This window comes from Ranitomeya variabilis, chromosome 4, assembly GCF_051348905.1.
Source record: "Ranitomeya variabilis isolate aRanVar5 chromosome 4, aRanVar5.hap1, whole genome shotgun sequence".
Taxonomy (NCBI): domain Eukaryota; kingdom Metazoa; phylum Chordata; class Amphibia; order Anura; family Dendrobatidae; genus Ranitomeya; species Ranitomeya variabilis.
In genome coordinates, this window is record NC_135235.1 from 458,548,161 (window position 1) to 458,574,447 (window position 26,287).

The following is a 26,287-nucleotide window of genomic DNA, read 5'->3' on the forward strand; positions in this document are numbered from 1 at the left end:
AGCTCTGAGAGCCCCAACCTGCCAGTGCTACCCAGACTCACTAGAAGTGTAGTTAGAAGACAGTGCACTACACCAGCGGTAGCAAGCATAGCGGGCCCTGTTAGGCCAATAGCAACCCTTGCGCTGCGAAGGTCCACACGCAGCACTCAAAATAAAACTCCCCTCCGCTACAAAACTTGGAGGTATTGATAAGGGCTGCTATGTAATTGAAAATGTTTGTGTACATATTTTTTGTTACAGGTTATAAATGGACAATAGAGTAATGGACGGTGAATTGCTCAAAAACTTTTAAAAAGGGGGGACCCCTTTGTTTACCCGGGGTCCCCGCTGTTTCAACCACTGAACTGAGAGTCATAAACTGTGCATGACCTAACTTTTGCAACGTTCAAGAATCCTCACCTCCCGTAAAGGGAAGCATTGTTATGTTCAATTGTTATGCTATTTCAAAAATTTGTGTGTTTCCTGTTAACATGTATTATTGTTCTTGTTTTCCCAGTCCCGGAGTACTGGATTTAACCGGGGGGGAGTGCAGCACCCCAGAGTCCTGGTTGTTGCAGTACTATGGCTCCGCCACTATGGGGAGCTATGGTACGTCTGATTACACTAAGGAGTTTCTCTGATCAGGTACACTCACACCACACTTCACACTCCGGCCACCAGGGGGGGTGGTCCTATCTAGTAGGCCACTCCTCACAACTCTGGTAAAAACTGGGGGTTGGACAGGAAGACAGAGAGAAGTAGCTGGGAAGAGCTAGTGAGAGGACCTGTCAGGGATGGGATCCTGGCAGACTCCTCAGAGCAGAACTAACCAGTAAACAACGGGAATACAGAAAAGGAGAAATACCAGAAGGGGTCTTGCTGTTAGACCGAGGCAACATCCTTCTGAGGCGCAAACAGTCGGTGGCCGGAACGCCGAGCAAGTAAGAGACTTTAAGTACATTGCAAACCACGGCAGGGCAGCTAACTACAGGTTGGCTGTCTCACTTAACACCTAAGCAGACAACGGAGGCAGCTGTGGGAGAGGGGCGACTCTAGAGTCCCGGAAGAACTCCAGGCCTACCCCGTCATACGGGTGCGTCCTACCATATCAACTGGAGGACGGAGAAAGAACAGTAGAGACAGAAAGAAACAGTTGTGAGGACTATCCCGGGAGCTCAGCAGGGAAGAACTACAACACACAGCGCTAGAAGGTAGATACTGATTCCCACCTGTAAAGAGAGCTCCTGATGTGTCGTTGGACCGGCCGGTCTCTGAAAACCCAGTTAACAGCGCTCTGGACTGAGGTCTCCCACATCTTCAGTAAAGAGGTAAAGAGACTGCAACCTGGTGTCCTCGTTATTTACCGCGACCTGCACCCCACAACTGCACCGCTATACCACCGTTAACAGTACCTATTTGCAACGGACGTCCCCCACTGACAGACAGGGCCACGGACCGGGTCTAGCCACCGTGACAACCCCAGGACTGAGATCGCAGAGGTCCGGCTCCGGGTACCCCTCGGCCCTGCGGCGGTGTGGGGGCGCTCCATAACCGATGTAAAACTGCCATGAGCCTATTGTTTGTTATTTTAGGCCTTTGATAGCCTGTCTGCGGTCCCTACTTTAAATACTCCTCCACTGACCACCAAGCTGCCTGTGTATCCATGTAACCGATGTAAAACTGCCATGAGCCTATTGTTTGTTATTTTAGGCCTTTGATAGCCTGTCTGCGGTCCCTACTTTAAATACTCCTCCACTGACCACCAAGCTGCCCGTGTATCCATGTAACCGATGTAAAACTGCCATGAGCCTATTGTTTGTTATTTTAGGCCTTTGATAGCCGTCTGCGGTCCCTACTTTAAATACTCCTCCACTGACCACCAAGCTGCCTGTGTATCCATGTAACCGATGTAAAACTGCCATGAGCCTATTGTTTGTTATTTTAGGCCTTTGATAGCCTGTCTGCGGTCTCTACTTTAAATACTCCTCCACTGACCACCAAGCTGCCTGTGTATCCATGTAACCGATGTAAAACTGCCATGAGCCTATTGTTTGTTATTTTAGGCCTTTGATAGCCTGTCTGCGGTCCCTACTTTAAATACTCCTCCACTGACCACCAAGCTGCCTGCCCGAGTATCCATGTAACCGATGTAAAACTGCCATGAGCCTATTGTTTGTTATTTTAGGCCTTTGATAGCCTGTCTGCGGTCCCTACTTTAAATACTCCTCCACTAACCACCAAGCTGCCTGTGTATCCATGTAACCGATGTAAAACTGCCATGAGCCTATTGTTTGTTATTTTAGGCCTTTGATAGCCTGTCTGCGGTCCCTACTTTAAATACTCCTCCACTGACCACCAAGCTGCCTGCCCGTGTATCCATGTAACCGATGTAAAACTGCCATGAGCCTATTGTTTGTTATTTTAGGCCTTTAATAGCCTGTCTGCGGTCCCTACTTTAAATACTCCTCCACTGACCACCAAGCTGCCTGCCCGTGTATCCATGTAACCGATGTAAAACTGCCATGAGCCTATTGTTTGTTATTTTAGGCCTTTAATAGCCTGTCTGCGGTCCCTACTTTAAATACTCCTCCACTGACCACCAAGCTGCCTGTGTATCCATGTAACCGATGTAAAACTGCAGTATTTTGCTTATAAAAAAGAAAATACTGGAGAGATATCAAATGCAGACATTTTAACATTAAAAACAAAAACACATACAACAAAAAAATGGTACAGTACAAAAATTGGCCACCAGCTACAAAAACTTTCTCCTGCAAGTAGTTAACTGAAAGGTTTTTTTCCATTGAAAACACAGATATGGCATCCACCGAGTGTTGTCCTGTCGCGTCTTCTTTATATTATTGCCAAGAAGCTGCAACTGAATAAAGCTGAGCTTCTACCTTCTGCCTCTTATTAACTGCTTTTTTTTAAAAAAATAGGCCACCAGCTACAAAAACTTTCTCCTGCAAGTAGTTAACTGAAAGGTTTTTTTCCATTGAAAACACAGATATGGCATCCACCGAGTGTTGTCCTGTCGCGTCTTCTTTATATTATTGCCAAGAAGCTGCAACTGAATAAAGCTGAGCTTCTACCTTCGGCCTCTTATTAACTGCTTTTTTTAAAAAAAATTGGCCACCAGCTACAAAAACTTTCTCCTGCAAGTAGTTAACTGAAAGGTTTTTTTCCATTGAAAGCACAGATATGGCATCCACCGAGTGTTGTCCTGTCGCGTCTTCTTTATATTATTGCCAAGAAGCTGCAACTGAATAAAGCTGAGCTTCTACCTTCGGCCTCTTATTAACTGCTGTTTTTTTAAAAAATTGGCTGTTCCGGCCTACTAAAGGTGTCTGCCCCTGCCTGGTGTTGTCCTTAACTGAATAAAGCTGAGCTTCTACCTTCTGCCTCTTATTAACTGCTGTTTTTTAAAAAAATTGGCTGTTCCGGCCTACTAAAGGTGTCTGCCCCTGCCTGGTGTTGTCCTCAACTGAATAAAGCTGTGCTTCAACCTTCTGTTCCAAATTACGATTGTTAAAAATGAAATTGGCTGTTCCGGCCTACTAAAGGTGTCTGCCCCTGCCTGGTGTTGTGTTATGGTTCTCAATGGCAAGAGAACATAGCCCAGCAAACATAAGAACTAGCTCTTGGAAGGATGGAAACTAAACTGACCATGAACTAAACCTGCCGCACAACTAACAGTAGCCGGGTAGCGTAGCCTGCGTTTTATCCCTAGACGCCCAGCGCCGGCCGGAGGACTAACTAATCCTGGCAGAGAAAAATATAGTCCTGGCTCACCTCTAGAGAAATTTCCCCGAAAGGCAGACAGAGGCCCCCACAAATATTGGCGGTGATTTTAGATGAAATGACAAACGTAGTATGAAAATAGGTTTAGCAAAATTGAGGTCCGCTTACTAGATAGCAGGAAGAAAGAAAGGGCACTTTCATGGTCAGCTGAAAACCCTATCAAAACACCATCCTGAAATTACTTTAAGACTCTAGTATTAACTCATAACATCAGAGTGGCAATTTCAGATCACAAGAGCTTTCCAGACACAGAAACGAAACTACAGCTGTGAACTGGAACAAAATGCAAAAACAAACAAGGACTAAAGTCCAACTTAGCTGGGAGTTGTCTAGCAGCAGGAACATGCACAGAAAGGCTTCTGATTACAATGTTGACCGGCATGGAAGTGACAGAGGAGCAAGGCTAAATAGCGACTCCCACATCCTGATGGAAACAGGTGAACAGAGAGGATGATGCACACCAGTTCAATTCCACCAGTGGCCACCGGGGGAGCCCAAAATCCAATTTCACAACAGTACCCCCCCCTCAAGGAGGGGGCACCGAACCCTCACCAGAACCACCAGGGCGATCAGGATGAGCCCTATGAAAGGCACGGACCAAATCGGAGGCATGAACATCAGAGGCAGTCACCCAAGAATTATCCTCCTGACCGTATCCCTTCCATTTGACCAGATACTGGAGTTTCCGTCTGGAAACACGGGAGTCCAAGATTTTTTCCACAACGTACTCCAACTCGCCCTCAACCAACACCGGAGCAGGAGGCTCAACGGAAGGCACAACCGGTACCTCATACCTGCGCAATAATGACCGATGAAAAACATTATGAATAGAAAAAGATGCAGGGAGGTCCAAACGGAAGGACACAGGGTTAAGAATCTCCAATATCTTGTACGGGCCGATGAACCGAGGCTTAAACTTGGGAGAAGAAACCCTCATAGGGACAAAACGAGAAGACAACCACACCAAGTCCCCAACACAAAGCCGAGGACCAACCCGACGCCGGCGGTTGGCAAAAAGCTGAGTCTTCTCCTGGGACAACTTCAAATTGTCCACTACCTGCCCCCAAATCTGATGCAACCTCTCCACCACAGCATCCACTCCAGGACAATCCGAAGATTCCACCTGACCAGAAGAAAATCGAGGATGAAACCCCGAATTACAAAAAAAGGGAGACACCAAGGTGGCAGAGCTGGCCCGATTATTGAGGGCAAACTCTGCTAAAGGCAAAAAAGCAACCCAATCATCCTGATCCGCAGACACAAAACACCTCAAATATGTCTCCAAGGTCTGATTCGTCCGCTCGGTCTGGCCATTAGTCTGAGGATGGAAAGCAGACGAGAAAGACAAATCTATGCCCATCCTAGCACAGAACGCTCGCCAAAATCTAGACACGAATTGGGTACCTCTGTCAGAAACGATATTCTCCGGAATACCATGCAAACGGACCACATCTTGAAAAAACAGAGGAACCAACTCGGAAGAAGAAGGCAACTTAGGCAGGGGAACCAAATGGACCATCTTAGAGAAACGATCACACACCACCCAGATGACAGACATCTTCTGAGAAACAGGAAGATCCGAAATAAAATCCATCGAGATGTGCGTCCAGGGCCTCTTCGGGATAGGCAAGGGCAACAACAATCCACTAGCCCGAGAACAACAAGGCTTGGCCCGAGCACAAACGTCACAAGACTGCACGAAGCCTCGCACATCTCGAGACAGGGAAGGCCACCAGAAGGACCTTGCCACCAAATCCCTGGTACCAAAGATTCCAGGATGACCTGCCAACGCAGAAGAATGAACCTCAGAAATGACTTTACTGGTCCAATCATCAGGAACAAACAGTCTACCAGGTGGGCAACGATCAGGTCTATCCGCCTGAAACTCCTGCAAGGCCCGCCGCAGGTCTGGAGAAACGGCAGACAATATCACTCCATCCTTAAGGATACCTGTAGGTTCAGAATTACCAGGGGAGTCAGGCTCAAAACTCCTAGAAAGGGCATCCGCCTTAACATTCTTAGAACCCGGCAGGTAGGACACCACAAAATTAAACCGAGAGAAAAACAACGACCAGCGCGCCTGTCTAGGATTCAGGCGTCTGGCGGACTCAAGATAAATTAGATTTTTGTGGTCAGTCAATACCACCACCTGATGTCTAGCCCCCTCAAGCCAATGACGCCACTCCTCAAAAGCCCACTTCATGGCCAAAAGCTCCCGATTCCCAACATCATAATTCCGCTCGGCGGGCGAAAATTTACGCGAGAAAAAAGCACAAGGTCTCATCACGGAGCAATCGGAACTTCTCTGCGACAAAACCGCCCCAGCTCCGATTTCAGAAGCGTCGACCTCAACCTGAAAAGGAAGAGCAACATCAGGCTGACGCAACACAGGGGCGGAAGAAAAGCGGCGCTTAAGCTCCCGAAAGGCCTCCACAGCAGCAGGGGACCAATCAGCAACCTCAGCACCCTTCTTAGTCAAATCAGTCAATGGTTTAACAACATCAGAAAAACCAGCAATAAATCGACGATAAAAGTTAGCAAAGCCCAAAAATTTCTGAAGACTCTTAAGAGAAGAGGGTTGCGTCCAATCACAAATAGCCTGAACCTTGACAGGATCCATCTCGATGGAAGAGGGGGAAAAAATATATCCCAAAAAGGAAATCTTTTGAACCTCAAAAACGCACTTAGAACCCTTCACACACAAGGAATTAGACCGCAAAACCTGAAAAACCCTCCTGACCTGCTGGACATGAGAGTCCCAGTCATCCGAAAAAATCAAAATATCATCCAGATACACAATCATAAATTTATCCAAATAATCACGGAAAATGTCATGCATAAAGGACTGAAAGACTGAAGGGGCATTTGAAAGACCAAAAGGCATCACCAAATACTCAAAGTGGCCCTCGGGCGTATTAAATGCCGTTTTCCACTCATCCCCCTGCTTAATTCGCACCAAATTATACGCCCCACGGAGATCTATCTTAGAGAACCACTTGGCCCCCTTTATGCGAGCAAACAAATCAGTCAGCAGTGGCAACGGATATTGATATTTAACCGTGATTTTATTCAAAAGCCGATAATCAATGCACGGCCTCAAAGAGCCATCTTTCTTAGCCACAAAGAAAAAACCGGCTCCTAAGGGAGATGACGAAGGACGAATATGTCCCTTTTCCAAGGACTCCTTTATATATTCTCGCATAGCAGCATGTTCAGGCACAGACAGATTAAATAAACAACCCTTAGGGTATTTACTACCCGGAATCAAATCTATGGCACAATCGCACTCCCGGTGCGGAGGTAATGAACCAAGCTTAGGTTCTTCAAAAACGTCACGATATTCAGTCAAGAATTCAGGAATCTCAGAGGGAATAGATGATGAAATGGAAACCACAGGTACGTCCCCATGCGTCCCCTTACATCCCCAGCTTAACACAGACATAGCTTTCCAGTCAAGGACTGGGTTATGAGATTGCAGCCATGGCAATCCAAGCACCAACACATCATGTAGGTTATACAGCACAAGAAAGCGAATAATCTCCTGGTGATCCGGATTAATCCGCATAGTTACTTGTGTCCAGTATTGTGGTTTATTGCTAGCCAATGGGGTGGAGTCAATCCCCTTCAGGGGTATAGGAGTTTCAAGAGGCTCCAAATCATACCCACAGCGTTTGGCAAAGGACCAATCCATAAGACTCAAAGCGCGCCAGAGTCGACATAGGCATCCGCGGTAATAGATGATAAAGAACAAATCAGGGTCACAGATAGAATAAACTTAGACTGTAAAGTGCCAATTGAAACAGACTTATCAAGCTTCTTAGTACGCTTAGAGCATGCTGATATAACATGAGTTGAATCACCGCAATAGAAGCACAACCCATTTTTTCGTCTAAAATTCTGCCGTTCACTTCTGGACAGAATTCTATCACATTGCATATTCTCTGGCGTCTTCTCAGTAGACACCGCCAAATGGTGCACAGGTTTGCGCTCCCGCAGACGCCTATCGATCTGGATAGCCATTGTCATGGACTCATTCAGACCCGCAGGCACAGGGAACCCCACCATAACATCCTTAATGGCATCAGAGAGACCCTCTCTGAAATTCGCCGCCAGGGCGCACTCATTCCACTGAGTAAGCACAGCCCATTTACGGAATTTCTGGCAGTATATTTCAGCTTCGTCTTGCCCCTGAGATAGGGACATCAAGGCCTTTTCCGCCTGAAGTTCTAACTGAGGTTCCTCATAAAGCAACCCCAAGGCCAGAAAAAACGCATCCACATTGAGCAACGCAGGATCCCCTGGAGCCAATGCAAAAGCCCAATCCTGAGGGTCGCCCCGGAGCAAGGAAATCACAATCCTGACCTGCTGAGCAGGATCTCCAGCAGAGCGAGATTTCAGGGACAAAAACAACTTGCAATTATTTTTGAAATTTTGAAACCAAGATCTATTCCCCGAGAAAAATTCAGGCAAAGGAATTCCAGGTTCAGATATAGGAACATGAACAACAAAATCTTGTAAATTTTGAACTTTCGTGGTGAGATTATTCAAACCTGCAGCTAAACTCTGAATATCCATTTTAAACAGGTGAACACAGAGCCATTCCAGGATTAGAAGGAGAGAGAGAGAGAAAGGCTGCAATATAGGCAGACTTGCAAGAGATTCAATTACAAGCACACTCAGAACTGAAGGGAAAAAAAAAAAAAAAAAATCTTCAGCAGACTTCTCTTTTCTCTCCTTTCTCTGTCAATTAATTTAACCCTTTGTGGCCGGTCAAACTGTTATGGTTCTCAATGGCAAGAGAACATAGCCCAGCAAACATAAGAACTAGCTCTTGGAAGGATGGAAACTAAACTGACCATGAACTAAACCTGCCGCACAACTAACAGTAGCCGGGTAGCGTAGCCTGCGTTTTATCCCTAGACGCCCAGCGCCGGCCGGAGGACTAACTAATCCTGGCAGAGGAAAATATAGTCCTGGCTCACCTCTAGAGAAATTTCCCCGAAAGGCAGACAGAGGCCCCCACAAATATTGGCGGTGATTTTAGATGAAATGACAAACGTAGTATGAAAATAGGTTTAGCAAAATTGAGGTCCGCTTACTAGATAGCAGGAAGAAAGAAAGGGCACTTTCATGGTCAGCTGAAAACCCTATCAAAACACCATCCTGAAATTACTTTAAGACTCTAGTATTAACTCATAACATCAGAGTGGCAATTTCAGATCACAAGAGCTTTCCAGACACAGAAACGAAACTACAGCTGTGAACTGGAACAAAATGCAAAAACAAACAAGGACTAAAGTCCAACTTAGCTGGGAGTTGTCTAGCAGCAGGAACATGCACAGAAAGGCTTCTGATTACAATGTTGACCGGCATGGAAGTGACAGAGGAGCAAGGCTAAATAGCGACTCCCACATCCTGATGGAAACAGGTGAACAGAGAGGATGATGCACACCAGTTCAATTCCACCAGTGGCCACCGGGGGAGCCCAAAATCCAATTTCACAACAGTGTTGTCCTCAACTGAATAAAGCTGAGCTTCAACCTTCTGTTCCAAATTACGATTTTTAAAAATGAAATTGGCTGTTCCGGACTACTAAAGGTGTCTGCCCCTGCCTGGTGTTGTCCTCAACTGAATAAAGCTGTGCTTCAACCTTCTGTTCCAAATTACGATTTTTAAAAATGAAATTGGCTGTTCCGGACTACTAAAGGTGTCTGCCCCTGCCTGGTGTTGTCCTCAACTGAATAAAGCTGTGCTTCAACCTTCTGTTCCAAATTACGATTGTTAAAAATGAAATTGGCTGTTCCGGCCTACTAAAGGTGTCTGCCCCTGCCTGGTGTTGTCCTCAACTGAATAAAGCTGTGCTTCAACCTTCTGTTCCAAATTACGATTGTTAAAAATGAAATTGGCTGTTCCGGCCTACTAAAGGTGTCTGCCCCTGCCTGGTGTTGTCCTCAACTGAATAAAGCTGTGCTTCAACCTTCTGTTCCAAATTACGATTTTTAAAAATGAAATTGGCTGTTCCGGACTACTAAAGGTGTCTGCCCCTGCCTGGTGTTGTCCTCAACTGAATAAAGCTGTGCTTCAACCTTCTGTTCCAAATTACGATTGTTAAAAATGAAATTGGCTGTTCCGGACTACTAAAGGTGTCTGCCCCTGCCTGGTGTTGTCCTCAACTGAATAAAGCTGTGCTTCAACCATCTGTTCCAAATTAGGATTTTTAAAAATGAAATTGGCTGTTCCGGCCTACTAAAGGTGTCTGCCCCTGCCTGGTGTTGTCCTCAACTGAATAAAGCTGAGCTTCTACCTTCTGCCTCTTATTAACTGCTGTTTTTTTAAAAAATTGGCTGTTCCGGCCTACTAAAGGTGTCTGCCCCTGCCTGGTGTTGTCCTCAACTGAACAAAGCTGAGCTTCCACATTCTGGCTTTCGGCCTATACTATCAGATATTAAACTGCATTTGGCCTACTAGTGTGGTTAGGCCCTTGAAACAGTGTCTGCTGCTCTTGGGTTTGCTACTCCACTGAACAAAGCAATGCCGCCTGTTTAGTCCTGTTACCAATTTTGAACTGCATTTAGCCTACTTTATTCTTTGGCCCTATATCTGTTTCCTCCTCATCCTGCCCATTGCCCAGCCACTGCTAGATGAGTCTGCTGGTACATTGACCTAGACCACTACATTCCCCTTGTACTCTACATAGCCAGAATCTGACCCTGCTGAAAGTAAGGTTCCCCTTCCCGCATGTTATACCACCTTACACAGGGACAAAGAGGAAGGTGCAGATGAAAGTGCAGGTTCCTTCATCAGGTGGGGGGGCATACTCGTTGGCGACGTCACTGGCACAGGGCCCCTCAGAGTACGCAAAAGTGTCGCTGCTGGTGGGAGGCGCCCCCGCCATGCAAACACACCGCCGTACTTTGAGGGGCCCTGTGCCAGTGCCAATGCGAACGAGTGGGCCCCCCCTGCTTGCTCAGGATCACAGCACTTGCAACGTTGAAATACTTACCTCTCCCTGCAACACCGCCGTGACGTAGTCTGCATTTCCTGGGCCCACGAAAAACTTGAGCCAGCCCTACTCCCCCCACAACTTTTGCCAAATGACCCCCAATTTCCTATGCCCAACTATTATTATAAAGTTAATTAAGATTGACAAGCTTCAGAAACAAGAATGGATGTTTTTGGCATTAAAAAGGGCACTGTAGGTGTTTTCCTGGCCTCCACTCACTGCCGACTATGCTTCCCCATTGACTTGCATTGGGTTTCGTGTTTCGGTCGATCCCCGACTTTTAGCGATAATCGGCCGACTGCACTCGACTCGACTCTGGACAAAGTCGGGTTTCACAAAACCCGACTCGATCTTAAAAAAATGAAAGTCGCTCAACCCTACTCACCACGTACCATGGCTCCTTCAATCAGCTGAACTATGGGTAGCTGGGAGTCAGACCACAACCAAATGTAATATTTATGCCTTGTTTTAACAATAGGCAATTAATTGTAAAAACTTGGATAGCCCCTTTAACATTATGTTCTGTGCCGAGCTTGAGGAAATGTGTTCCTTGTAGTCCGTGGTCACCAAGATTGACAGACCCCCTAGGAATATCTGGCCCTATACACAATTGTAGCCCAGCGGAGAGAAGCTGAAATGGAGCAGTCTAGGTAATCTGATGATCACACAAATGCACATCTTATATGATATATATAATGCGCCTTGTATGGAGAAATAAGCCAAGCATCAAATCAGCTAACAAATATTACAATCTCAAAGTATACAGTAAATCAGTTTAAAGCGAACATATCAACTTGGAAAATTACAATTTCTTCCAGGGAGCCAGTCATGAGGGCATGCACAGAGCAGCTACAATCACCATTCACAGTAAGCGATGGCTGTATGTACGCCCTGGCACTATGATTGACAGACGGCTCTGCAGCGCATCTGTGCACAGCAAGCTGTCAAAGCATCGGGGATGATAGTATAGTGAGCCGTGGCCGCTCTGTGCACGTCCCCATGACAGAAAACTGGTGGCTCCCGGGAGAAATAAATTCATTTTCTGCCAGTACACTTACTTTTAGTAAGGTGGTCGGGCAACATTGTAACTCTATTTAAAGGGAACCTGTCGCCCCCCAAAATCGAAGGTGAGCTAAGCCCACCAGCATCAGGGGCTTATCAACAGCATTCTGTAATGCTGCAGATAAGCCCCCGATGTATCCTGAAAGATGAGAAAAAGAGGTTAGATTATACTCACCCAGGGGCGGTCCCGGACCGGTTCTGGTCCGATGGGTGTCGCGGTCTGGTCCGGGGCCTCCCATCTTTTTACGATGACATCCTCTTCTTGTATTCACGCTGTGCAGGCGTACTGATTTGCCCTGTTGAGGGCAGAGCAAAGTACTGCAGTGCGCAGGTGCCGGGCCTCTCTGACCTTTCCTGGCGCCTGCACACTGCGGTACTTTGCTCTGCCCTCAACAGGGCACACAAAGTACGCCTGCACCGGAGCCGCAGCGTGAAGACAAGAGGAGGACGTCATCTGATGAAGATGGGAGGCCCCGGACCGGACCACGACGCCCATCGGACCAGAACCGGACCAGGACCGCCCCTGGGTGAGTATAATCTAATCTCTTTTTCTCATCTTTCAGGTTACATCAGGGGCTTATCTACAGCATTCCAGAATGCTGTAGATAAGCCCCTGATGCTGGTGGCCTTAGCTCACCTTCGATTTTGGGGGTGACAGGTTTCCTTTAACTTCAAATTAAGAGTATTTTCTGAGGTGACAGATTCCCTTTAAGGACGTGATTACATATTGTGGGTTTTTCCTCAGCTTTTTGCTGTGATTTATTTTAAAAATTACAGCAAAATACTGACGCAAGAGCTAAACATGTCAATGCAGAAAAAAGAAAAAGAAAAGAAAAAGGACTAATTTCATGGTTGCGTTACCTCTGTAGCTGAATTCATTCTGACATATCCATTCTTCTGTAATATAGACCAAGCAATTTCTGTGTCATTTACATTCATCTGACATCCATATGTCTCAAAGTAAACTGCAAAATAAAAATAAGGTTTGAAGGGAATTACTCACACTATGTATATATTACACTTATCAGGATCTGAAGTGTTTCAGGTGACAAGAAATTACTGCCAATGTTCACCGCTGAAGCCAATTAGGTATACTGTAGAGGATATTCCACACAAGACTAGGGACACAGAGACTTTGTGCGACATCTAGTCTTAGAAAAGTCATGCAATATGCCCCAGATTTCTTATCTCATGACTACAATGAAGACTGTGGCAGCAAAGAGGTGACGTTGAGGGAAATCACAATCCAAACCTTTATTATAGGTCGGCGAAGGGTTCTCTGTGATATAATGAGGAACATCATCATCATCTTCTCTAGAAGGGACAGAACTTGCTGGGTTGGGGTTAACAAAGTCTTTGAGCTGCGGCCCTGCAGCCATCCTGGATCTGAACTCATCCTTCCTCGCTGTGGCTCGCTGAATGTGGGAGGTGCTGTGACTGACACTGCGACAGCGAAACCAAACGTTGACCCGATATAAGAGGCGAGATAACTTTACAGGCTCCATGGAGAGTGAAGATTTGAACCTTTAATAGAAAAAAAAAATATTTAAAAAAATATGCATCTACTGGACAGGAAAACCTCACATTATTGACCTGAGGTAAGAGACATTCACAGTGCTGCAGCTCACAATCATTAGAATGAGTTTTCATGCTAAAAATCAGGGTCCACAATTTCTCTGCATTATCTGGGGTCACAAAGATCTAACTCCCACTGATCAGACATCTGTAACATCCTTTCAACAGGCTTTAAATATAATAATCTGCCGTTACTGACAGCAATAGACAAATTAATGAATGGAGCTGCATGCATCTTCCTCCATGGAGAGAGATTGGCCAGATTCAGAGAAATACCGTGAAGATGCCCTATGGATCAGTGAGGTTCTGGGTGGTGTAACCTCCTTAGGTAAGAACATTCTTATCCAAGCATTATATCATTAATTTCTGTAGTAGAAAACAAAGTTCAGTAAAAACATTCTCAAGACTCTGGTCAAGTTAGCCACAACATTAGTCCTTCACCAGAGTACTGTAAACCGGCTCCTTCCTGCATCTCCGATGCCTCTTCAGATTAGTAGGCCTGACAAAATGTCCTCACTGTCGCATGACTCATGGATAAAGTGCTGGGCCTACTAATCATAAGAGGCACCGAAGATGCCAGCAGGAGCTTAGTAGGGTGCTGCTAAACTACTGATCCGGCCGCTAGATCAGGGTCCTGAGAATATTTTTGATCAACTCTACTAGAAACCCATCTTTCTCAATTCTGCCAATTTCCCATCTCAGCAGCTGGAATTGGGTTATTTTTTTTATTATATTTAATAGTATATTATATACGTTCCTGTAAAAAGAAAAATAAACTGCTGTTTATCACTAGAAACAGACTGCAAATCATTTCCACTGTCCTGTCAGACATCTTACCAATGCAGTCACGTGACGTCACTATGTATGAAGCTTTCCAATTTTATGCCTTGGTGACCAGTAATTTACCGGAATCCCTATTTGAGAAAAATGGAAGTGCCCCAACACCCTTTCTTGCAAGTTTAATAAGTCGATGGCAGCCGCTTAAAGGGACTCTGTCACCTGAATTTGGCGGGCCCCGTTTACGGTCCGATGGGCGGTGTTTCCTCTTCTTTCATTCACCCCTTCCTTTCCCATTGGCCGCAATATTGTCTTGAATTTGATTAGATTTCCTCCATAGTACACGCCTGCGCAAGGCAATCTTGCCTTGCGCACGCGCAGTATGCTTTGCCCAATTGCGGGCAAAGCCGAAAAGCATTAGTGCGCATGTGCCAGCGCACTATGTCCCGGAAGTAATTCGCTGTGTTCCGGGACATAGTACGCCGGCGCATGCGCACTAATGCTTTTCGGCTTTGCCCGCAGTTGGGCAAAGCATACTACGCATGCGCAAGGCAAGATTGCCTTGCGCACGCGTGTACTACGGAGGAAACCTAATCAAATTCAAGACAATATTGCGGCCAGCGGGAAAGGAAGGGGTGCATGAAAGAACAGAAAACACCGCCCATCGGACGCTAAACAGGGCCCGCCAAATTCAGGTGACAGAGTCCCTTTATGTGGAAATGGAAAGGTGACTACGAGGTGTCCAGTAAAGATGACCGAATTTGCTCGGCTCCCTCCTTATTCGGCAAGCTATAGTGCTTATCGAATAAGTTGCAGAAGGAACCCGGCTTCCTGCTGTTCGGCGCCGCGGCTGTGTGACAGTGAGCCTGTTTGTTGGGTTATCCTTACATGTGCTGTCACTGTCACACAGCCGCGACACATGCAGCTGCAGGGTCGAACAGCCGGAGCGATCCAGATATCTGACTCCCCGCAGCAGCTTATTCGAGAACCGCTATAGCTTGCCGAATAAGGAGGGAGCCAAGCAAATTCACTCATCTCTAGTGTCCAACATCTGCTGGAGCCATGTGTAGCAGTCCCCACTTTGTACACTCTTCAACATTGAAATTATCCAAAAAGGAAAAGTGGTGGAATTGTCGAAATCAAAGGATTGATAGAAATGTAAAGAAAATGCTAAAAACATCTCGATTTATTCAGCGTTGAGTATGAGAGCCACAAGCAGAAATACAGTCAGGAGTAGGACTGGTGTGATGTTCCTTTAGAAAAGCTTCTTCATTGACCGCATAGCACCGTTCTAAAAGGCCATCATGGTGCACAGAGATGGCAAGGGAGGCTGGAATGCAATCACAGCCAGAGATTGGTCTGAAGACCACATGGGCAGAGCCATGAAGAGGCCTTGATGCAAGAACTTCACCCTGATTTTGTAGTTGGACCCCTGAAGTCTTCATTCCAGGTACACAGTTCGATGTTAGGGTTCGTCTCACACTCGCGTGTAGCCGGCGTATAACACGGTCAAGTGCTATCTGATGTTTCAATGGTTAGCACTCGCTCCATTATTATACTATAGAGCAGTGCTGACTAGCATTTGTTTTCTCATGCCGAGTCAGCATGAGAGAGAAAAAAAATAAATAAATTGCTGAATGTTGTGATTGGCAGCTTAAGTCTATGGCTGCGTGTGAAACATCAGACTGCACTCAGATGTCATCCCAGTGCAGTCCAATGTACGCTGAGAGAGAAGATGGAGAAATTACTTTCTCCATTTTTTCCACACCTGTGGTCCGAAGCTCTCATGCGAGAGGATCGGAGCACAGAGCACTGACACTCGGCTCACGTTCACAGAGGAGCAGGAGAGGAGTGTTAGCATATCACATCCGATGCTATACGCTACTGTGACACAGGCCTTACAGCAATTTGAATATGGAACTAGAGGTACAGCCATTTCTCCGTAGTGTCCCAGGAGCAGTTTTTCAATAAGATAGCTCCAGGCCGCGTGTTGCTTATGCTACAGTATACAGCTTGCATATCAGAAACGTGTGACCATGGCCTGCAGGGTCTTCAATCGAGCAGATCTGGGACAGCAATTCCAATGGGTGTCACCAGCAGCAGATCTTGAAGATTTGCCCAAGCGCTTTCAACATGGCAGAACAATAATTGATAGCAGCCAAGGTGTGTAAGTGCGGGTATTTCTGTGCATGGCGCTCATACTTGATATTGAAGAAGTCGACGTTTTGAACATTTTGTTTCCCCTTTTTCATGGTTTGCAAATCATCAACATGCCTATGGATCCTGGGATTTCTATTTTAAATGAAAGTGAGTATTACCAGTGTGTATGTAGATCAGGAGAGCAGACTGTCAGTTATTACATGTCTCATACTAGTAACTCCCCTTTTATCTATATATATAATCGTCTAAGGGGTACTTCCGTCTGTTTGTCTGTCTGTCTATAACGGAAATCCCGAGTCGCTGATTGGTTGCGGCCGGCAGTCACAGTCCGGCCACGAATTGGCCCCTCCCATCCAGTCAGTGCGCCCTCCCTACTCCCCTCCTGTCAGTGCCAGTGTCGCCCCATCCCGGACCAACTTTTTACTATTGATGCTGCCTATGCAGCATCAATAGTAAAAAGATATAATGTAAAAAAATAAAAAATCATGCTATTCTCACCTTCCGTCGCCTCCGCAGCTTTCCAGCTCCTCCCGATGCTCTCGGCAGCTTCCGTTCCCAGAGATGCATTGCGAAATTACCCAGATGACGTAGCCGCTACGTGGCTGTGCTATATACTACGTGGTTTCTATATATTACGTCGCTGTGCTATATACTACGTGGCTGCTATATACTACGTGACTGTGCAATATACCACGTGGGCTGTGTTATATACTACATCGCTGTACTATATACTACGTGGCCAGCCGCGACCAATCAGCGATATTGCCGCGGGATTTAAACACTGCTTCGGGGATTAGTCGTGCCCGGCCAACCGCGACCAATCAGCGAAACGCAGTCCGGCCGCGAGTTGGTGCGGGATTTCAACCGCGCTTCGCTGATTGGTCGCGCCCCCAACCGGGCGCGACCAATCAGTGATATTGGCGCAGAATTTAACCCCCACTCACAGCGCGACGTACATATTCTAGAATACCCGATGCGTTAGAATCGGGCCACCATCTAGTTTACAATAATCTCTGGAGACAGATCCTCATGCAGATCTAGGACCGGCCCGTAGCCTTGAACAGCTCATTTACACAAAAGAAAAATGTAGAATTCTCCGCAATAACACATCAGATCACAGATATCAAGGTATCATTTTATTCAGCTTCCTACGACCTACAAATCCGTATAGACTGCTTAGGAGGGTGGATCCTACTGACAGATTCCCTTTAAGACTCAGATGATTCAGCAATTCACAAAATACAATGGAGAGTTGCGCTTTAATATGAACATAAATAGGAGGTGAAGGGGACCCCAAATGTCATAAATGTCTCAAATGAGAATACTCCATTATTAGGGTATGTGCCCATGTTAAAGGGAACCTGTCAGCAGGATTGTGCACAGTAACCTACACACAGTGTCAGGTCGGCGCCATTATACTGATTACAATACCTGGCTGATGAAATCCGTCTTGTGGTTGTTTAATCTTTATTTTCAGTTTTGAGTTAATGATATGCCCGTGTCGGGTGGCCTGTGAGGAAGTCTTTATGTGGTGGTCTCGCGAGAGCGCGACTTCTCGCGAGATCGCAATGTATTACTAGGAACGCTAGCTGCCGGGAGCATCAGTAGGTGGAAATATTGCGATTTTTAATTTTATTTTATTATTTTTAACATTATATCTTGTTACTATTGATGCTGCATAGGCAGCATCAATAGTAAAAAGAAAAAGAGAGCGATTGAGAATTTCCCTGACTGGAAATTATTCCACGCATGCTCAGTTTTAAAAGACTGGACCCGTTGCTGGATTCCTGCTTTTCACAGGCAGCGACGCATCCTGCGCCCATAGGCTTCCATTGTAGCCAGTGACGGGCAGCGAAGGATGCGTCGCTGAATGATTTTCCGTCGTGCATAAAAAATGTTTCTCTGAACGTTTTTTACGCAGGATCCAGAGCATGACGGATGAAACGGATAGCTATCCGTCACAATCCGTCGCTAATACAAGTCTATGAGAAAATGCAGGATCCTGCATTCTCAAAAAAAAAAAAAAAAAAAAAAATCGACGGATTGTGACTGGAGCGGAAAGACAGAAATGTGAAAGAGGCCTCAGGCTGGTTTCACACTTGCATTTTGATCTGCAGCGTTTTTTAAAAAAACGCATGTGGTGAAAAAACGCATGTTAACGCGGCAAAACGCCGCGTTTTTTAGACGCATGCGTTTTTGCATGCAGAAAAAAAATGCGGCGTTTTGCGGCGTTTACATGCGTTTTTTCCTGCGTTTGCGTTTTTTAAACGCATGCTGAGAAGTGTGTGACAGCTGCCAATCATCAAAATCAACTAGAAAACCCACTATAAACAAATAGCTAGGGTTAGGATCCCTAGTAACCCTAGGGATCCTAATGCTAACCCTAACCCTACCCCTAACCCTGACAAGCCACCCCCCACCATCAAGGTGATAAAGGCATCCAAACCCTAACCCTACCCCTAACCCTAGGGATCCATAGGAATTGGCTATTATGTTGACCTGGTGACCAGGACATTCTTCTAATAAAAAGCTTTGTTCAATGTGGACACCCCAAGATATACGGTATTGCTACAGAGTACTAAAAATATAAACTCGTACAGTATTGACTGTCATATAGGGTTAGGGGTAGGGTTTGGATCCCTTTATCACCTTGATGGTGGGGGGTGGCTTGTCAGGGTTAGTGTTTTCTTGTGTTTTTCTATAAAAACGCATGCGTTTACAACTTTACAGACAGCAATGCATTTTTTGCCGCGAATAAACGCATGCGGTTTTTTGCGGCGCATATATATATATTTAACATGGGGGCGCATGGACATGCGTCGCACTTGCGTTTTGCGCCGCATGCGTCACTGCGGCGCACGCGTCCGGGCGCACAGGACGCAGCAAGTTGCATTTTTGCTGTGTCCAAAATCAATGAAAAAAAGGACGCATGCGGCGCAAAACGCAGCGTTGTGCATGCGTTTTGCTGCGTTTTTGTTTGCGTTGTGCGCTGCGGCGCACAACGCAAATGTGAAAGTTAAATAGGTGCGTTATGACGCTTATTTTACATGCGGTCTTGGCGCAGATTTTTCCCTGCTCATCAGAAGGAGTGTGATTTGTAAGAAAACCACTGAAAGAAATGACAAGCTGCAGACTTAAATCTGCAGGGAAAAAATAAGCAGTGTGTGAAAACTTCCGCTGTCATCAGGAAACCCTTCAGGTTTTGTGAGAAAGCTGCTCCGTGTGAACAGGCTCTTGCAGCACAACTTTTTGGGGGCAGATTTAATGTGTCCCTCCCACCAAGAAGTTTGTCCACCCCCCACGTCTATTGTGATATGTCAGAGACCATTCACAGAACACAGGCTGCTGTGCACAAAGCAGTACAGTTACCGCAACTGCAAGGACACAAGAACTGCTGGAAGCACAACCTGCTAGGAAAGGGGCTCCAAATGAAAATCCCCTCTAAGCCTAGAGTTACGCGTAGCAGCCTTTAATACGGCACACCACTGCTATGCCGGTGACCCACACGAACACTACACGGGAGCGCTGCCTCCATTGCACTGTACCTTGCAGGGCGGCGACAACTAGTCACTGACAGAGGACATGCCGCCTCAGCAGCACAGAACGTGTAGCGGAAGCATGACGTGCAGTCACATGACCGGTGGCAGACAGAAGGGGAGGAGCTAGAGCGAAGTACATGCGGTGTGTTATTAAGTCCTCCGGACACGCGATGGCAGTGTGAGCTAACATTGCCTAACAATTTATCGCGCTGTGGGCGGGAAAAGAAATGCTCAATAATAATTTATGAGCTGCACAGAGGGAAGTTGGAACAGAGTGAAGCAGTAACATAAAGCAAAAACAGCTCAGTGTATTTATCCATAGAGCTATGCATACACGTGTTTTTGGTCACACTGCTACGAAATGTGGTCGTTTTACAATGCGATTTTTGCTTGGATGATTTCTACAGGTGATGTGATATGTGAATGTTTTTCACTTTTTTAACCCCTTCATGACCTTGGGATTTTCAATTTTTCCGTGTTCGTTTTTTGCTCCCCTCCTTCCCAGAGCCATAACTTTTTTATTTTTCCGTCAATATGGCCATGTGAGGGCTTATTTTTTGTGAAACGAGTTGTACTTTAGAACGACACCATTGGTTTTACCATGACGTGTACTAGAAAATGGGGAAAAAATTCCAAGTGCAGTGAAATTGCAAAAAATAGTGCAATCCCACACTTGTTTTTTGTTTGGCTTTTTTGCTAGGTTCACTAAATGCTAAAACTGACCTGCCATTATGATTCTCCAGGTCATTACGAGTTCATAGACACCAAACATGTTTAGGTTCTCTTTTATCTAAGTGGTGAAAAATTATTCCAAACTTTGCTTAAAAAAAAATTGCGCCATTTTCTGATACCCGTAGCGTCTCCATTTTTCGTGATCTGGGGTCGGGCGAGGGCTTATTTTTTGCATTCCAAGCTGACATCTTTATTGATACCACTTTTGTGCAGATACGTTCTTTTGATCGCCCGTTATTGCATTTTAATGCAATGTCATGGCGACCAAAAAACTTAATTCTGGCGTTTCTAATTTTTTCTCTCGCTACGCCGTTTAGCGATCAGGTTAATCCTTTTTTTTTATTGATAGATCGGGTGATTCTGAACACGGCGATACTAAATATGTGTAGGTTTGATTTTTTTTTTATTGTTTTATTTTGAATGGGGTGAAAGGGGGGTGATTTAAACTTTTATATTTTTTTCACTTTTTTTTTTACTTTTGCCATTCTTCAGTAGCCTCCATGGGAGGCTAGAAGCTGGCACAACTGGATCGGCTCTGCTACATAGCAGCGATCATGAGATCGCTGCTATGTAGCTGAATTGCAGGCTTGCTATGAGCACCGACCACAGGGTGGCGCTCACAGCAGGCCGGCATCAGTAACCATAGAGGTCTCAAGGACCTCTATGGTTACCATTCTGACGCATCGCTGACCTCCGATCATGTGACGGGGGTCGGCGATGCGCTCCTTTCCGGCCCCATGGCCGGAAGCGCCGGTTAAATGCCGCTGTCAGCGTTTGACAGCGGCATTTAACTAGTTAATGGCGGGTGGATAGCGATTCCACCCGTCGCTATTGTGGGCACATGTCAACTGTTCAAAACAGCTGACATGTCCCTGCATTGATGCGGGCTCACCGCCGGAGCCTGCATCAAAGCGGGGGATACTGATATTGGACGTACTATCCTGTCCAATGTCAGAAAGGGGCTGAACAGCATAGCATAAAAAAGATGAAAAATAAAAATGCAACAATTCACAATAAGCCCGCATTCTGTAAATGGCTAGGGCTGTGCACATGATGCCTTTTCAGGCGGAATCCACCCTTGAAGGCGTAGCAAAACCGTTGCAAAACAAGAACATAGTGCAGAGCAATGTAGAAATGACATAGACAGTGCAGGGAAACTACTCCGATGCCGCAAAAACTATGGCGACACCGCCAGCGAAGACACTTAATGTCTGTCAAAGGGGGAATTGTTAAATATTAATTATTGGTTATTGACTTATTCTTATTACTCTCAATTCTGTACTAAGCACATTGCCTTTTGCTGACATTACATGTATTATTCCTGTATATTTATCTCAGAGTAGAAGTTAACACCATATACTGAGAACGCATGCTCTGTGGGACGTATATAACCACATGACCCACAGGAAGGGGGTCTCTCTTTTCAGACACTTCACACACACTCCACACAGACATCAGATGGGCAGATTGTTTATGACTTAGCCACATGCTTCTTGATGGACTTCTACCATGCTTTTGACAGAGACAGACGCCATTTACCATTCAGGATCCCAGGGAAGATGGGGAACAAACTTTGATATGGACAAATGGACAAACCCTTTGTAACTATGTCACCTATTTTATGTTTTGCTGCAATGATGCTTTTTGGTGGACAATCCAATAAACCACTACATTTTTTATAAGAAATAGCATGACATTTTCTTTAGAGTACCGAACCTGGTAAAGAGTCCTGAATAAATAAATATATGAAATAAGTATATTTAACAAGAGGAAGTGAAGGGAGCTATCACACTCACTAAACCGAACAACAGTCACAAATAAACCCACCAAACTCCTACTCATATTACCACCAACTACTATCTTCCCAGCCATGCAGCAAAAGCTCGCTCTGATTATGTGTGTCAGTCAGGACCAAGGTTATATAGAGAATAGGAGTGGTTAACCGTGCACAGTTGAAGTCCTAGCTCCACGAGCTCTCAACATGGCAGATTAACCCCTATACTGCCAAAAGAAATTTACGCCGTTTTAAAAGAAGGTGAAGTGCTTCTTTTGAGCGCAGGAGAAGGAGCGGTCTTCTGGCTTCTCTCTGTTGCGGTAACCCCGTGACAATAAGCCGCCAAAAACTTGTTCTAAATTTATCAGTATCATAATGCTTACTTCTAGACTATTTCGTTGTCTGGAGTATATTTCGCTGCTATATAAGCCTCCAAAAACCTGTGCAAAAGTATAGGTTTTTGTGCACACATTGCAGGTTTGGTGCGTTTTTGGCCTGTTTTTTATGCGCGGATTTGTGACAATGTGTGATGCCGTCAAAGTGAATGAGAAACCTGATGTGTCATGCACACATCGAGTATTTTTGACTTGCAGATTTGGTGCAGAAAATAATCTGTATCGGTATTATGTTGCTCATTCATATTGTATTACATCTTCTTGGGTACATTTAGCTGCTATATAAGCCTCAAAAAGCTTGTTCAAAATTTATCGGTATTATATTGCTCACCCATAGACTATTACGTGGTCTGGAGTCCATTTCGTGGTTATAATAGCCTCAAAAGACGTGTTAAAAAAATGTATCAGTATTATGTTGCTCATCCGTAGGGTATTACCTATTCTTAGGTACATTTAGTTGCTATATAAGCCTCCAAAAACTTGCTCCAAATTTATCAGTATCGTATTCCTCACCTAAAGGGTATTACATCTTCTTGGGCACATTTAGTTGCTATATAAGACTCCAAAAACTTGTTCCTAATTTATTAGTATCATATTGGTCACCCATAGGGTATTACATCTTGGGTACATTTAGTTGCTATATAATCCTCTACAAACCTGTTCCAAATTTATCGGTATCACAATGCTCACCTCTAGACTATTCCATGGTTTGGAGTACATGTCATTGCTATCAGAGGCGAAGCTAGGGGTTTGGTACAAGGGGGCAAAACGTATAAGTGGCCCCTAACCATGTAATCCTGATTACATCTATGGTGGCACATCCTAATAGTGGCTGTAGGAGAACCTCAGCAGATGACTGCACAGCTACTGAAAAAAATCTCTATACAAAGACCCACATTGATAGTAAGTGCATTGTCCTAATTATTTTTTTCTTAGTGCCAGTACTGTCTACTAATTGAGCAGCTTATGCAGCACTCTGTTATTGTTTATTAAAGTTCAGTACAATGTGTAGTATTACTTGGTTTTGATCCCTGCACCATAGCCTGACAGTCTCTGTGTTTTATAATGAAATTGTGTTTAGATTGAGTTTGTAATAAAGATAAATTTTATGGCTAATATACTCGTTGGGTGTTTTTAACCCCTTTTTTTGGTACAAGAGATTACAACAAATGCACATCTGACCTCACATTTCAGGCTCCGTCTCCATTTATCCACATCCTCTTTGTCACGGGGTCCTTCTCCGGTATCACACAATCAACAGAGCTAGAGCATAGTAAACAATTCCAGGACCTTTATTTAGGCAAAAATACGAAAGGTCCATATACGATCCACCACACAAAGGATAAAATAGTCCAGAACACGAATGCAGTTCAGTAACAGGATAAAAGTCCAACAATCCAGCAGACAGAAGATACCATAGTCCATATAAGCTTCTTCTCTCTGACATGCTGTCTCACATCATCATTCCACACAGGACTACCTTTGTGTCACCTCCCTGATATTTACAAGTCCCTCTCCTCATTCACAGGTTAGGGGGGTGGGTCGCAGGGGCTCATTGTTTCAACAAGCTAGGTCAACATGTCATTAGCATATTAGCAAACAACATTATTCACTGACCTTGTGGAGAGATAACAGTACAGGAATGTGGAGAGAATATCAGAGGGCAAATAACAGCAATTGGCAAATAACTCATTCTACAAGAGAACACCATGATAATCAGTAAAATATAATTATACACAAAATGATACCCACATAACATATCCCACCATCACAACCTCTCCCCCCTCATAATAAGTGAGCATGCCATGAGGCCTACACAGACCTCTGGCCTGCTCACTTTAGTCCACTTTGCTCTACTGTTTATAGTTCCTTGTACAATGGCAGGGGTTGAAATAATCATGAGCACTTGTTGTCCTTCCATAAATTCCCGGGTCCTGGCTTTACGGTCATACCAGGTTTTTTGTCTGGACTGGGCCATTCGCTGATGTTCTTTAGCCAAGGTAGCTAGCTCGGTGAGACAGTCTCTGAACTGTAGAACGTAGGGAATGATGGGTGTTCCGATGTCTGCGATATCTCCCTCCAATTGTTCTTTCAGAAGATTGAGAGGCCCACGGACCTTACGGCCAAACAGATTGCTCCCTGGTGAGGTCTGGATGCCGTGGTGCTTGAAGGGCCTGTAGTTAGCTGACTGCTCCCACAAAATGACACTGTAACTCCCAATGTCATTTCCAATGAGGATATCTGCAGGAAGTCCTCCCATAACTCCAATCCAACACAGTTTTTCTCCAAAACCATAATCCAATCGCACAAAAGCTCGCTGTATATATTTGCGGACACCCCCCGCCAGGACAATGGGAATTCCCGGACCCTGGTGAATTGCCTCGCGTCGACCCACATGGGGGTCAGTGATAGTCAGGAATGACCCCGTGTCTCTAAATCTCGACACTTTGTATCCATCAATTAAGACATCCTGCAGGTGGTGATGCTGTTGCTCTGGGTAGCTAAAGGACAAAGGCCGGAGTCCGTACACTCCAGGAGGGGTATCTATAGTGCCGTAGTCGGTGGTCCACTCAGGTGGGGGTGGTGGTAACTTTTCCTCAGGTGGGATGGAGTGCACAAAATGCACCGAACGAGTTGGGGATGCTTGGGGCTCCCTCCGAATCCTTGAGGGACAGCTGGATTGCAAATGCCCAGGTTGCCTATGCCCATAACATCTTCTCTTGGTGATACCCCCAGTTCATGGACGGAACTGTTGGGGCCCAGGATTGTGAGGCGTGCTTGTCATCTGCCTGCGGCTGAGTGGAAGGGCAGATATAATCGGAGGGGGACGGGGCGAGGGAGTAGACCGTGGTTCATTGTCCAGAAGCCTCCTTCATTGCGGTCGGATAGTAAGGGCTTCATCAGCCAGGGCTGCTGCTCTGTCCACGGTGCACGGCGTGCGCTCCCGGAAGCATTCCTGTACCTCTGCGGGGCACTTAGCAAGAAATTGTTCTATAAGGAATGCCTGTATAACATCTTCCACAGTTAAGGCGTTTTCTGCTTTCAGCCATTTCCGACATGCCTGGGACATCTTATGTGCATACATCCTAAACGATCCCCACGTGGTGCAGGGGAGGTCTCGGAACTTGGCCCTATAGAAGTCTGGGGTGATAGCAAGGTAATCCAGGATAGTCTGCTTTACAATGTTATAATCCCTTTTATGATCTGGTGGCCTAGGAGCAGCATGAGACGTACTCTGGAGAAGGTGGTACCTGTACTGACCGCAGACCCTGGACTTAACACCGCAACTAGAAGTAGCCGTGGAATGTACCTATCACTCGATAGACATCTCGACACAGCCGGAGGACTAATTACCCCTAGAGGTAGAAAAGGGAAAACTATCTTGCCTCAGAGAAAATCCCCAAAAGATAGACAGCCCCCCACAAATATTGACTGTGAGAGGAGAGGGAAATAACATACGCAGACTGAAATCAGGATTTAGCAAAGGAGG

The 26,287-nt window shown here is 45.5% G+C and overlaps 1 protein-coding gene across 4 annotated transcripts in view; it reads right to left on the reverse strand.

Annotated features, from left to right (window-relative positions):
* CDK5RAP1 (CDK5RAP1 mitochondrial tRNA methylthiotransferase) overlaps window positions 1–20,065 on the reverse strand; it is an 84,853-nt gene extending 64,788 nt beyond the window's left edge. For 2 of the 4 annotated variants that reach the window (XM_077251632.1, XM_077251628.1), the window contains exons 1-3: window positions 16,400–16,485; window positions 13,098–13,369; window positions 12,707–12,810 (exon numbers count right to left, since the gene is read on the reverse strand). In XM_077251632.1, the coding sequence (XP_077107747.1) occupies window positions 12,707–12,810; window positions 13,098–13,369; window positions 16,400–16,449 (426 nt within the window). In that variant the 5' untranslated portion in view covers window positions 16,450–16,485. Of the gene's footprint in view, window positions 1–12,706; window positions 12,811–13,097; window positions 13,370–16,399; window positions 16,486–17,788; window positions 17,868–19,902 lie in introns of those variants that run through there. The other 2 variants (XM_077251629.1, XM_077251630.1) reach the window with 2 other exon arrangements.
* Window positions 20,066–26,287: the final 6,222 nt, after the last annotated feature.